The 13,330-nt window shown below is 49.3% G+C and overlaps 1 protein-coding gene across 1 annotated transcript; it reads left to right on the plus strand.

The window, feature by feature from the left end:
* The first annotated feature begins 6,122 nt into the window (after nt 1-6,122).
* Nucleotides 6,123-12,368, plus strand: Pfdn4 (prefoldin subunit 4). Its single transcript, XM_048349642.1, has 4 exons — nt 6,123-6,244; nt 8,719-8,826; nt 9,935-10,075; nt 11,975-12,368. Exons 1-4 carry the CDS (start codon nt 6,221-6,223, stop codon nt 12,104-12,106), a joined length of 405 nt encoding a protein of 134 aa, XP_048205599.1. The 5' UTR covers nt 6,123-6,220; the 3' UTR covers nt 12,107-12,368.
* Nucleotides 12,369-13,330: the final 962 nt, after the last annotated feature.

The following is a 13,330-nucleotide window of genomic DNA, read 5'->3' on the forward strand; positions in this document are numbered from 1 at the left end:
GTCCCCCGCCAGCAGGCTGTCTGGGGGAAGGCAGACTCACCTCAGCCCGGAGGGAAGGGAATCCACAGCTCCCATGGCTCAGGGGAGGTGGAGGCCTCCGTCTGCGAGGAGGTGGTGTTCCATACCAGTTCCAGGCACATCGTGGGCAGCTGAGAAAGGGCCGATCTTTCCACGGGGAAGGGCATGGGAAAGGCCAGGTTTGCTGTGACCAGATGGAAGGAAATTGGGGCTGAAATGGAGTTGCGAAGGCAGGGAATGGCAGACTGTGGTGGCAGGACCAGCTCGTCCACCCTGGATATTCGCTTAATTTCCCTTTCACCTGCATCTGTGGTCTTGTGGTTCCTTCTTGTGTGCTGACTGAAGCCTCCAGGCCAAATATTAGGTGCTCTTCAGACTGTCACCATTGTTAATCATATGGAAAATCACCCAGGACTGAAAAAGGACACATTAGCGTTAGGGCCTCGTGGTGTAATAACACACTATACACAGACCGAGAGATCACAGTTCTGAAATAAGCAGTCTTCTACTTCTCCAGTGCTGTTGGCTTTATCTTAATGTTTTGTACTTACATACTTCCCAGACTCCTGATCGGGCAGCCATTTTACTTCCTCACTCTGCCGCTGAGACAGAGACCCTTCCCTGAAGAACCTTTTTTTAAAACTGGGGGAATGTCATTGTATTTCTCTTGCGGAGGAACTGTAAGGATTAGGAAAGGTTCTACTAGCCAAGTAGTTAGTTAGCACAGTGTGTGGCTGGCAGCAGGCAGAGAACTATGTCAGCTACTAATATTTAGCTAGTAATGCAGGCCCCTTTGATATAAATACGTTGGTTTGACACGCTTCAAGGCGGTGTTCTTTGTGCTCCCTGCCTAGGGTTCCTTCCTCACTACCTGCGGTCATTCCCACTTGTCACTCAGGTGTTCCTTTTTCTTACCTCTACTTGAAACCCAAAGCAAATTCAATATCCATGGCCAGATTGGATCATTCGCAAAGTGCTGGCCACGGGGCTGTATCTGAGGTGCTTGGAAATGAGGTGACCGGTCCCCCACACCAAGAGCTCGCGTGGGGCCTCCTCTCACCTTACTCCCTCTCCAGCTAAGCTTGTAGGACACATGAAGCCGAGGTCACGGAACACAGCGTGAAGTGGAGATGGGAATTCCAGGGCAACGTTTCTCCTTCCTCCCTAGACAGATCACCGATGGATAACAGGTAGGGGCCAAGAGGCAGACACTTTGACTTCAATGTGAATAAAAAGAAGAACTCTTTTCTGTTACTGGTGCCATCTGCCCCATAACCATTGTTTCTCCCATGCTGCTCTTGGGCAAATCCCAAGGAAAGCGGCATCCGCCAAGGTGGTGGTACCTTTCACATCCTGACTGAGGCCAGTGAGAGGTTTTCTCCCTCCACATTTGGACCTCCTGCCAACACCAGTAATTCAAACCACAGCCATGACAGAAGAAGCAGTTCTATTTACTTAGTTCCTAGCCTGACATCGTCAAGAAACGTGTTTGATTGTTTTTCAAGCTATTGAATCTTTAACATATAATTGCACATTTTATTCCTTTATAAGAAAGCCTCCAGAGACCTCTCCAAGTTGTAATAACTTCTGCTGTCTTTTCTCCCATAATGTTTTGTGTGTGCTTTTTTTTTAAAATTGGTTAGTTTTACCTGGAAGTTATGAACTGTATCATTCAAAGATCCAACTGTTACTTTTGTTAATTTCTCCTATGACTTCTTTCCTGTCGTTGTGTGGTTTTTGCTATGAAGGAAGAGGCCTTTCATTCACTCCATTTAGCTAGTCTGACTCAGATCTGCCATAGGCATAACCTCAAGACTTTGGTGCAGGGTACTAGCACCAAAGGGTACTGAGAGATATCAGTAGGTGAGCTCTGGTTGTCTTCCACCAAACCCAACCCTGCTCTTCACCTGTCCAACAATTAGAGCCCAATATTAGAAGCTCGCTTTGTGGTACTAGTCACCGGTGTCAGTGAGCTGGGCATCTTTACTTGGAAATTAAATTTCACTCTGTTATTATAAGAGCCAATGCACTCATGCCATCATTGTGTATAAGAGCAATAAAAAATGGTATATCTACATTTATAGATTTGGATTTGGTTACTTTAAATATAGGCTGGAAACCACATAGGGAACCTTCTTTTGCCTAAAATGGACTTTATAACATATTCTGTTAACTAGAGATACAATTCATTAAAACACCATGTCTGACAGCTAGCTGCAAAAACTCCAGAACCTCTGGGCCTGAGGCGTTGATGCCAGGGTAATTTTAGTGGGGCCCCTCTGCTACTTCAGAGAACTACAGGTCCTGCTCAGCTGTGCTGGCCTCCAGGAAACAATTCTCTTCAAACCTGGCACCTGCTCCTGACCATCATTGTTTTTTTAAGAAAATGAAGTCTTTCATTAGTGAATGATTGGCTTGCTCTGGGTTTGTTCTGTGTTGGTGAACCTGATTGGTTGAATATGGGCTTGTACTATGTTGATAAATCTAATAGACTTGATCTGGAATTCTATCCAGCCTTAAAGGACGCTGGGTAGTTGGTTCCTAACTCCTAGCCTGCAGAGGTAAGTTCAAGATCTGGAATCTTCTTCAAATATAAGAGACAAGCATTAAAGATGTCTACCCAGTGCAAATCAGATCTATGAGCAATGTCTGTGTGAGAAGGACTTTTGGTTCAGGGGCAAGTAGATACTAGGTTCTGAATAAATCCTTGTTCAATGGGCCCTATTAGACAACTTAGATTTAAGTATTTGGTAACTGTCACTTGTACTAAGTAATGTTTCTTTCTCAAAATTAAAATTGCTATAGGAATGCCTAACAGAGAGTTTAGTTAATGGTGAATTTCCTTTTTCTTTTTGTGGTGCTGGGGCTCTAAACCAGGGCCTGTGTCCTCTTCTTGCAGAGTCAGGTTCCAAGCCCAGTGATAGTCTTATTTTATAAAGGTCTAAAAACTGTGTACATGGGAGGGCTTTAAAACAACAAGTACCTTTTGTGCAAAACAAAACTTAGAATTGGAACAGGAAAGAGATGAGTGTGTTTTAGTTCAAAGACAGAGTGGCATCCTTGATTCTGTTATGTCAGTTTCCACAGTGCTTACAGCTTTGAGACACACACACACACACACACACACACACACACACACACACGACAAATAATTCTGGAGTCATAGTGCCACCTGGTGAGCAAAGGGAGGTTGTTCAGTCAATCCGGTCTGTAGTACTAGATTTAGCACCAAAAAATGGGCATGAAAATACAAACTCTTGTGCATCGCAATGGGATGAACTCGTGGTCAGCTATCTTACGTTGCATGGGGCTACTAAATCCTTCAGTGCGCATCCTTCCAGGTAATTCTTTATTCCTTCTTTGACATTTGCTGAGCACCCACGTCACCGTTGGTGTCACACTTATGGGTCTGCCGGGGCAGTGTGGGCTGTTTGCTGTGGATCTCCCAACTTAAGGCAACGGCAGGCTGTGAACTTGGTTAAGGAGTAGAGGGTGTTTTAGGAAAGTCTCTTCCTTAGTCTGTGCTGCTATAAGGAAAACACTCAAGACCAGGCCATTTGTAAACATTTACTTCTCTCAGTTCTAGAAGCTGGGATCTAGCTCACTGAGGTGCCCGCAGGTGCCTTGTTGTCTGAAGCGGGTCTGTCCTCTGGGGCCAAGGTGGTGTCTGGCCGCGTCATGGAATATGAGGAACAGTGTGCCTTTCTGCGGTGGAAGGTAGAAGACAAGGAACCCACCGACCCAAACCCTTTCGTAAGGGCTGCAGTCTCAACCGCGAGGGCTTTTCCCTCAGACTTGATCACCTCTGAAGGGAAGGCCTCGTTCTGAGTACCATCACACCGGCGATTACGTGTCCTCCTAGGGATTGGGGGAGGGGTGGGATACATCCAGACCACAGCAGCTTCCTTGGTGCAATGGCATAGGCTATGACTGAGTCGTGAAGACGAGTGGGATTCAGCCAGATGAGTAACAAGAGAAAGAAAGACATGGGCAGCAGGACAGCAAGTGCAAAGGCCCCGAAACGAGACAGGGCCTGTGACACTTAACAGAAACGGAGGCCCAGAGCGAAGGAACCTAGTGAGCGAGGAGAAGAATGATGGTGTGAAACAGAGACAAGCTGGTGAGGAGATCGAGTGATCCCCTATGGGCTATGGGAAGCCAAGGAAGAATTTCACACCCAGCTTGGAAAAGATGGCGGAGCCCAATGCACAGGGAGGCGGCTGTACATTTCCCAGGGGTGGTAAGTTTCCCACACAGTAGGGAAAAATGATGAAGGCGGATTGCTCCTGCAGGCAGCTTTGCCTCCATCCTTGCGCGCCCCCTGCAGGTAGTCAAATTACTGCGTGCCGGCCAGGGTTTCCCTTCCTGCACTGGCCTGGAAGGAAGGAACTCTCCTCAAGACTTTCCCTTGGGGCTCTGAGCACCCCAAGCCTGGAGGGATGCTGCAGCTTCGGGAGACGCGAAGTGATGTGAAGAGACACGGAGAGCCCATCGAGGCTTTGTGACCAACTGTGAGTCAAGCCGGGAAATGCCTGGACCATTTTGTAGCTTGCGTGCCACTTCCAGTAGGGTTTATGGTTTCCTCTCCATCTTGCCCGTTGACACTGTGCGCGTGTGGGCGGTTCCATGGTCTGGATGATTATCTTTCTGTCTCCCTGAGTGCGACGGGCCAGTTGCACTTAGAGTAATAACACTTTCTGGCACAGCACACGGGATCACTCTCTATTTGGTTACGTCCATCTCTTACCACTAGGAAGCGCGCTGTGTGGGGACAGGGGACACGACTCTCCTCAGAGCAGCGTTCCCCCCCTGCCTCGGCAGTGCCGTCATGATCCAGTCACCCTGGCAACGATTTCAGAGGCTTGGTTGACCACTGCAGCGCTTCTTCCCAAGAGACTGGTTCCTGGGTGCTGTGTTGTGTGTGGTGATACATCTTTGTCAGCATGGGTGCCCAGATACTAAGCACCCAGGCTGATTTAACTTCCTGTTTGCAATTCCCTGTAGCAGTGGTGCAGATTTCCAGTGAATGGATGTACACAGATTCCCTTCCCTTCCATGCAGGTGTTGGGAGAGCCTGGTAGGTAAGCACAGGATGAGGAATGCTACACTGGAAAATATGGGCCCAAATCCTCTATCCCTATGCAGCATGTGCTGTAGTGATAGGAAAAAGACCAGAACTCAGAGCAAGTGAGTAAACGGCAGTGTCCGTCAGACAGCGTTATTGCTCTAAGTGCTACTGATCACTTCAACAAGGACATAGAAAATAATAATGTGGACCATGTAAGTACCCACATGCAACTTCATGAAGAAGATATGGAGACATAAAGGGAAAGTAGGCCGCCTGGAAAAGGGAAAGGAAAACACAGAATCGACTTGAACTGACATGTAAGCTACCAAATTGTCCAGGTGTGGCCCAGCTGATTCTGGATTCTCTCAAAGCAACAGTGAGCTCCGCAGGTACCTGCCTGCGCTCCGAGTGAAGACCAGGAGGGAACATGTTAGCAAAATGGGCATTGAGTGGCCCTTGCCCACTGTATACCCGCAGGGGCCATCTTGCAGCATTGAAAACCTTGGTGTGCTGGGACTCTTTGATTTTGCAAGCTCAAGCGAGGTGAAATGGCGTGTTCGAGTGCAATCATTTGCCCAGTTTTCCGAGATCAGTTCAGTTGCAGGAAAACACTGCCAAGGCCTCAGAAAGCCTAGCTTAGGCCTAAGAACCAGAAGCAATGGCTGGAAACGCCTCCTACCAGGATTTTAAGTAAACCATTTGCAAGTGCTCCCCCTGGTCAAGGGCACTTGCAAGGCAGGTTGTTCTGCTGGGAAGAGGGTAGGGCAGGGATGGCAGGGAACGGCAGCATCTCCAGAGCCCAGGGGGGTTTCCAGCCCCCCAGGCCCGCACGGTATCACATTGCTCCCCTCCGGGCCGCCACTCCCCCTGTCTTTTTTTTTTTTTTTTTGGTCGGCCTACAGGGAGCGGCCTGTCCCTTTAATCGGCGCGTACCAAGTCCGCCGGGGGTGTGCGTCTCCTTCCCGCGCTCCGGCCCGTGGAGGGCGGGGGGTCCCCGGTCAGGGACCCTGCGGGCAGGAGCGTGGGGACGGCGCGGCGTCCGTGGGGAGCTCCGGGCCGACCGTGGCCGCGGGAGGCCGCCTGGGAGACCGCGCCGCCGCGGCGTCCCCGCCTCGCCCGTGGTTCAGTCCCAAGATGGCGGCCACCATGAAGAAGGCGGTGAGTGCGGCGCGGGGCGCGGCGGCGGCGGCGGGCCGGGCCGCGGGACGTCTGGGGATTCCGGAGCGCGGGGCAGGGGGCCCGGGGCGCGGCGGCGGTGGGCTCGGGCGGCCGGAGCGGGTGACACCGGCCTGGGACCCCCCACATCCCCCGAGGCTCCGGGTCGCCCCCGGCCTCCTCGAGGAGCCTGCGGTCCCCGCGGCCGCGTCCTCCCGGGCGGGGTGCGGGAGCCGAGGCCCGGCGGGCCCGGCCTTCGTGCCGGACCATCGGGTCCCCGCCCGCCGTGGAGCCCCGCGGGGAGGTGGAGGTCCGCCGAGGCGCAGCGGCCGGGCCCGGCCTCGCAGCCCGCGATCGGGCCTCGTCCTCCCCGGCTCGTCGGGGCGGCGGCCGCGTGCACCGTATCCAGCCGCCCGTGCCCATCTCCCGCCTCCTCGTGGTCCAGCCCGGGGTTCTGTGATGCCGAGGTGATGAGGGCCCAGACCCGGGGTACTGTGATGCCGAGGTGATGAGGGCCCAGACCCGGGGTACTGTGATGCCGAGGTGATGAGGGCCCAGACCCGGGGTACTGTGATGCCGAGGTGATGAGGGCCCAGACCCGGGGTACTGTGATGCCGAGGTGATGAGGGCCCAGACCCGGGGTACTGTGATGCCGAGGTGATGAGGGCCCAGACCCGGGGTATTGTGATGCCGAGGTGATGAGGGCCCAGACCCGGGGGTACTGTGATGCCGAGGTGATCAGGGCCCAGACCCGGGGTACTGTGATGCTGAGGTGATCAGGGCCCAGACCCGGGGTACTGTGATGCCCAGGTGATCAGGGCCCAGCCCGGTACTGTGATGCCGAGGTGATAAAGGCCCAGCCCGGTACTGTGATGCCCGTGGTCAGGGCCCAGTCCGGGGTACGGTGATTCCAAGGTGATCAGGGCCCAGCCCGGTTCTTGTGACATCCGTGGTCAGGCTCCAGTCACCGGTACCTGAAAGAATCTGTCCCAGTCGTCGCGGGGGACCATGCGGAGATAGTCACGGACAGGAGAAGAAGGTTTAAAAGGAGATTTATTAGTGGGGCCTCATCTCCCGCAGGAGGGGGAGCTATATGGTATCTGAACCTTAAACAGGTGGCTATTTACATAGCTCTGGGGCTAAACCTAAAGGGGAAGTAGGTAGGTCTTAATGGTGAGTGGGAGTGGTCCAGATAGCTCTAGGGTAGGGAGTTTAGGTTTGGGTGGATGGGGGCTAATGGGAGGGGCTGAGGACCTAGGGCAGGGGAAATGCCAACATTGCCTGTGATGCCTGTGGTCAGAGCCCAGCCCTTGGTACCTGTGGTGCCAGTGGTCAGGGCCCCAACCCTCCCTCCCCCTGCTGTGATGTCAAGGTGGACAGAGCCCAGCCCTGTGCTGTGATGCTTCCAGGAACATACAGAGGCCACCGCCTCCCCTCACCCCCACTCCTGACCCTCAGCAGTGACTGGACTCTGCCGGTCAACTCAGGTTGAAATCCATTTTCTCACTTACTGGTTGTGTCACCTAGGGCAGACTAACCTCTTGGGCATGTTTTTTTTTTTTTCCTCCATCTGTAGCAGTGTTGATCTACCTGCTAAGATACAGCTAGCAGAAGAAAAGCCATTTTAACAGATGTTAGCACTTTGCACTGCATTAGTGTCAGCTACTTTTGATCATTTTATACACTGGTCTTCTGAGCAGTCTTAGCTTTTATTTGCAAATCACCTTAGCTGTTAATGTAATAGTAAACATTACATTTCATCATCTTACAGTGAATTCTTTCTACTTCATACATGTAGACAAGGTTTCTGGCCCGATAAGCACAGGCTTTCCTGTGAATGGAGTGTAGCTCCCTGACCCCCATAGCCACAGACACCCAGCCAGTATATCAGCTTGCTTAGAAATCGTAGAAACTATCATTTCTGGTCAATATAATCCACCCCTACAAGTTTTCAGTGTGGGGAAAAAAATCTACTATGAAGTGTTTAGCAGCGCTATTTGATAATGCATTAAAAGAATTTTTTTTGGTGCCAGTATTGGGGCTTGAACTCAGGCCCTTAGGTTTTTTCAAGACTGGCATTGTACCACTTGACCCACAGCTCCACTTCAGCCTTTTGGTGGTGATTGGAAGATAGGGCTGTCTTAGAACTGTGCTCCCCAGATCTCGGCCTCCTGAGTAGTTAGGATTACAGGCATAAGTGCTTCTTGGTGAAAACAAAAAATGTTTCAACTTGGGAGTTTCTGCTCCTAGCCAAAACTTGGGTAGATGTATTGTTTTAGGACTTATTAACTGTTGTTTATATTTTCAAATATAGATTAATAGATTGAAGCCCATGCAGCAAGTGATGTTCCGTACCTCATTCCTGGCTGTATGGGGACGGAGTGCGCATTTACTTGTTTGGGAACAATAGAAGCAGCTCAGTTATGACTTCCTCAAAGCTCCACAAAAAAGGAAAGCTTTTTTTTTTTTCCCCCCAGGCTGCAGAAGATGTCAATGTCACTTTTGAAGATCAACAGAAGATAAACAAATTTGCACGGAATACAAGCAGAATCACAGAACTAAAGGAGGAAATAGAAGTAAAAAAGGTATGTATGGGGTATATTGACCCTATTTCCCTCTAAGTTCTTCACCCTGCAGCTTTCTCCAAGTCCCTTCAGCTCACAGGCATGTCCCTGCGGGCTCTTTGCTGCGGCGACTCTGCACAGTGGATTGGTTCAGGTGGAAGGTGCTTTGTTTGCTTTTGGAGAGAGGACCTCGCTAAGTAGCCCAGGATGACATCCAAGCCTCAGTTCTGCCACATCTCCACGGCCAGGGTCGGTGTGCACCGCCACCCTCACTCCTAAAGTCATTCTCAGAGAGGCACGCGGTCACTGAGGGCTGGCGAGGGCCTTTGCACCTAGGCGGAGATGCAGGAGCACGTGCTAGCACTGTCACAGAGCTTGGCTCCGGATGAAGCCCACTCCAGAGCTGCCTGCCCCAGCAGGGAAGCCTTCCTGCAGACCCGGGGGCCTGAGCCCCTCTTGCTGTCCCTGCGGCCCGGTGGCCCCGAGGCCTGAGCCGCCTCTCCTCAGGTCAGGTCGCCCTCCTTCATTGCAGTCCACCTGCACTGCGCTGGTGACACTGGTGTCTGACATCCTGCTGCCAGCCTGAGGCTTCGGGCGGCCGGTTCTGCTTCCGTGCTTGTTTTTTTTTTTTTTTTTTTTTTTTTTTTAATGCCAGTCCTGGGCCTTGGACTCAGGGCCTGAGCACTGTCCCTGGCTTCCTTTTGCTCAAGGCTAGCATTCTGCCACTTGAGCCACAGCACCACTTCTGGCCGTTTTCTGTATATGTGATGCTGAGGAAGGGAACCCAGGGCCTCATGTATACCTCTCTTGCCCCTAGGCTATATTCCCAGCCCTCTTGCTTGGGTGTTGTCTCCATAGAAAGGCGGGAATCACAAAGTGGGAAGTTGCTAACATAGGAGAATTTTTGACACCTGCTGTCCATTGTAGATTGGTCATTTGTAGTGATCTGAAAATACCCAGAGAACAGTGAGTTAGCTCTTAAGTGATTGGGAATGAACTGTTCCTGGTAGGAAGAATTGGAGTCTTTTATGCACCTTGCTGAAAGGGCCCTGGAAGAGATGGGGTTCCCCTGATTATTCTCTCAGGGAACTTTGAACCAAGGTGTTGCTGTTCATGTTCGCACTTGTAGAAACAGCTGCAGAATTTGGAGGACGCGTGTGATGACATCTTGCTTGCGGATGACGACGGTGTGATGATACCCTATCAAATTGGAGATGTTTTCATCAGCCATTCTCAGGAGGAAACCCAGGAAATGCTAGAAGATGCAAAGGTATGTTGGGAGTGTTTGCCTCATGATGAAGTTTATTTACTATTTTTGGTGCCAATGTTACAGCTTGAGCTCAAGGCCTTATGTGCTTGCTTTTTTCCCCCCCCACTGGAGGCTAGCACGGTACCACTTTAGCTACAGCTCTACTTCCAGGTTTTTGCTGGTTGATTGGAGAGAAGAATCTCTCAGCCTTTTCTGCCCAGGCTGGCTTCAAATGCTGATCCTTCAATTCCAGCCTCCTGAATAGGAGCCACTGTCGTCTGGCTTGAAGTCTAATGATTAAATTAGGATCTGTATAGTTATAAAGAACATGTCATTACAGATAGAGGGAGATATTGGACACTAGGTAACAGTGAACATTTGAATGCTTGGCCAGCAGGATTTAACTTAATTTGAACTGTGATTATCCGTATTTAGAATGAATGAGCAGTAGAGCTCAGAGAGGTGGAGGGACTTACTGTAACACAAAGCCAGCCTTTTTAAGTTGGAAGTGTTTAGAACACACAGGATGTCACAAGACCTTTTAAAAGTCCCCATTTTCCCACTCACTGTCTAGTGCTAAATTTGTAGTACGCATTCTCATGGACTTGTTAGGGCCTTGCTCCTCCTCTGTGGAGTTTGTGTTCACACTTGGATGTGATAGGAGGAGCATTTTCTCATCTGCCTAATGGCTCTTTATCTGGCACATATTTATTTATTCAACTTTACAGTTTTTTTTTTGTTTTTTGGCCAGTCCTGGGCCTTGGGCCCAGTCAGGGCCTGAGCACTGTCCCTGGCTTCCTTTTGCTCAAGGCTAGCACTCTGCCACTTGAGCCACAGCGCCACTTCTGGCCATTTTCTATATATGTGGTGCTGGGGAATCGAACCCAGGGCCTCATGTATACGAGGCAAGCTCTCTTGCCAATAGGCCATATCCCCAGCCCAACTTTACAGTTTTTAAAACATCACTGTTTTACAACTTGTTTAATGTCATCTTTAATAAACCATGTTGGTGGATATTCATGTGGCTTACTGTGTTCTTATGAACATGAATTCAGTTCTAATTATTGGCTTTAGTAATGTTTCAGTGTGCCTCAGCCTTTGTCCACAGTTACACAGTGGTTTTGAAGCAGGGACTAGAGAAGTGCAACTCCTGGGTCAGCTTGGGCTCTTGCTTGATACTGGAGACATGGGTTGGGTTGTGTGAATTTAGGCTCCGATTCCAGTGCTTTCCATCATCTGTGCTGTCGGTATAACTGAGGGTGGGCTCCCTCTTGCCCTCAAAGTTTAGCTGTGGAGGCCAGGAGAGAATGAAAAATTCTGCCATCTACTGACTGCAAGTCTCCTCCTCTTTTCTCTCTTCTTTCTCTCCCTTCCCCTCCTTCCTCTTCCTGCTCCAGCTCCTCCTTTCCCCCTCTGCTTCCTGTTCAAGGAGCAAATGAACCTGGACCTTTTTTGATTTTTAAGTTTTAGTAAGGATTTATTTTAATATATTGGTATCCAGTAGAAAGAGCTAGAAAAGGAGAAGCGTTGCCCTCTGCTCCCCTTGGGAAGTTTCAGACATTGTTGACTCCTTGTTTGGTCCTGTTGGATCCGTCCATCTTCTCATTCTTCTTCATGGTTTTTGCGGGAAGCTAGGAAAGTCCGTGTTACAAGCCAGGCAGGCCCATAGGACTGTACGGACATCTTCAGGTACAGTTCTTTCTTTAGTAAACGATAATAATTTAGTAATTAATTTTTTAAGTTATTATGGGCTTTAAGATCAGCAAAATTGAGAAAACAATCATGACTTACTGTGCAGCTAGCAAATATGGACCTACGTTAAAAGTGGTTTTGATCTAGAATTCTTCCCAGATATTTCAGAGGTGCTCAGAAATCATTCCAGTTGAACAGGATTAATTTAATTTTTTTTTCTTCCCTCAGAAAAACTTGCAAGAAGAAATCGACGCCTTGGAGTCGCGAGCGGCCGCGATGCAGCGAGTGCTAGCAGATCTGAAAGTCCAGTTATATGCGAAATTCGGCAGCAACATCAACCTGGAGGCTGATGAAAGCTAAACATTTTATAATACTTTTTAAATTTGTTTAATAAACTTGAACATTGTTTTAAATGATAATTTTCCTTCTTCAAATGACATGGAAAGGAGAACTTTCTTTTTGTAAAATTTTCATTTATTTAATGGAAACTTGCCTATTTTCACATGTCTTGCTTATTTATTTTATATTTTTAAAAGAAGACAGTATTCATCTATGTATTTTACATAATGATTTTATCAATTTTAGGGGCTTATGTCATGTTATTAAAATTGGTTCAGCAATCCTCCATGTTTCTATATTATCATTTAGAACAGTCGTTGGAATTCTCCTTTATATAAGAAGTTAGCACTGTGTCCTCTTGCCAGTGTATCTGATTGCAGTTTTGGTCCAAGGATGGTGAGGGTCCCACAAAAATCAGCGACTGAAGTTTGCATGTGTACCTAAGTGTATGTGATGTGCACCGTGTAAGTGTGTCTCTTGCAGGTGTCTGTAAAAGAATGGTAGTCCTCAACCATCATGCAACACAAGGGCTTCATAGAAACAGCAGAACCACGAGCGGCCATCCTAGAAATGGAGGGAGGTACCTACAGAAAGAAATGCTCAGTGCTTTCTTAAGTTTTAAGCTTTAAAAAAGGTTGTAATTGGGCTGGGGATATGGCCTAGTGGCAAGAGTGCCTGCCTCATATACATGAGGCCCTGGGTTCTATTCCCCAGCACCACATATACAGAAAATGGCCAGAAGTGGCGCTGTGGCTTAAGTGGCAGAGTGCTAGCCTTGAGCAAAAAGAAGCCAGGGACAGTGCTCAGGCCCAGAGTCCAAGCCCCAGGACTGGCAAAAAAAAAAAAAAGGTTGTAATTGATTGGGATTTATATTGATAGTTACATGGAAGTTGAGCAGCTATGTACTTAAAAGTAAGGCTTGTGGGGCTGGGAACATGGCCTAGTGGTAGAGTGCTTGCCTTGCATGCATGAAGCCCTGGGTTCGATTCCTCAGCTCCACATATATAGAAAAAGCCGGAAGTGGTGCTGTGGCTCAAGTGGTAGAGTGCTAGCCTTGAGCAAAAAGAAGCCAGGAACAGTGCTCAAGCCCTGAGTCCAAGCCCCAGGACTGGCAAAAAAGTAAGACTATGTTTCTTATATAGCGTGCAACCTGCTCCCTTCTGAAAAGGTTGTAAGTTTTGGGACGGACTGTCTTCTGTATGTACTTGCCAGCAGGTGGCACTAATTCCCCACAGAAATGAGGAT

The sequence above is a fragment of the Perognathus longimembris genome, chromosome 6 (assembly GCF_023159225.1).
Source record: "Perognathus longimembris pacificus isolate PPM17 chromosome 6, ASM2315922v1, whole genome shotgun sequence".
NCBI lineage: Eukaryota > Metazoa > Chordata > Mammalia > Rodentia > Heteromyidae > Perognathus > Perognathus longimembris.

Excerpts from the sequence above, each read along its gene's own strand:
- Pfdn4 (XM_048349642.1), top strand. The coding sequence starts at position 6,221 with ATGGCGGCCACCATGAAGAAGGCG. Across the intron at positions 6,245-8,718 it reads CGGCCACCATGAAGAAGGCG|GCTGCAGAAGATGTCAATGT; the intron begins GTGAGTGCGGCG and ends TTTTCCCCCCAG. Across the intron at positions 8,827-9,934 it reads AGGAAATAGAAGTAAAAAAG|AAACAGCTGCAGAATTTGGA; the intron begins GTATGTATGGGG and ends TCGCACTTGTAG.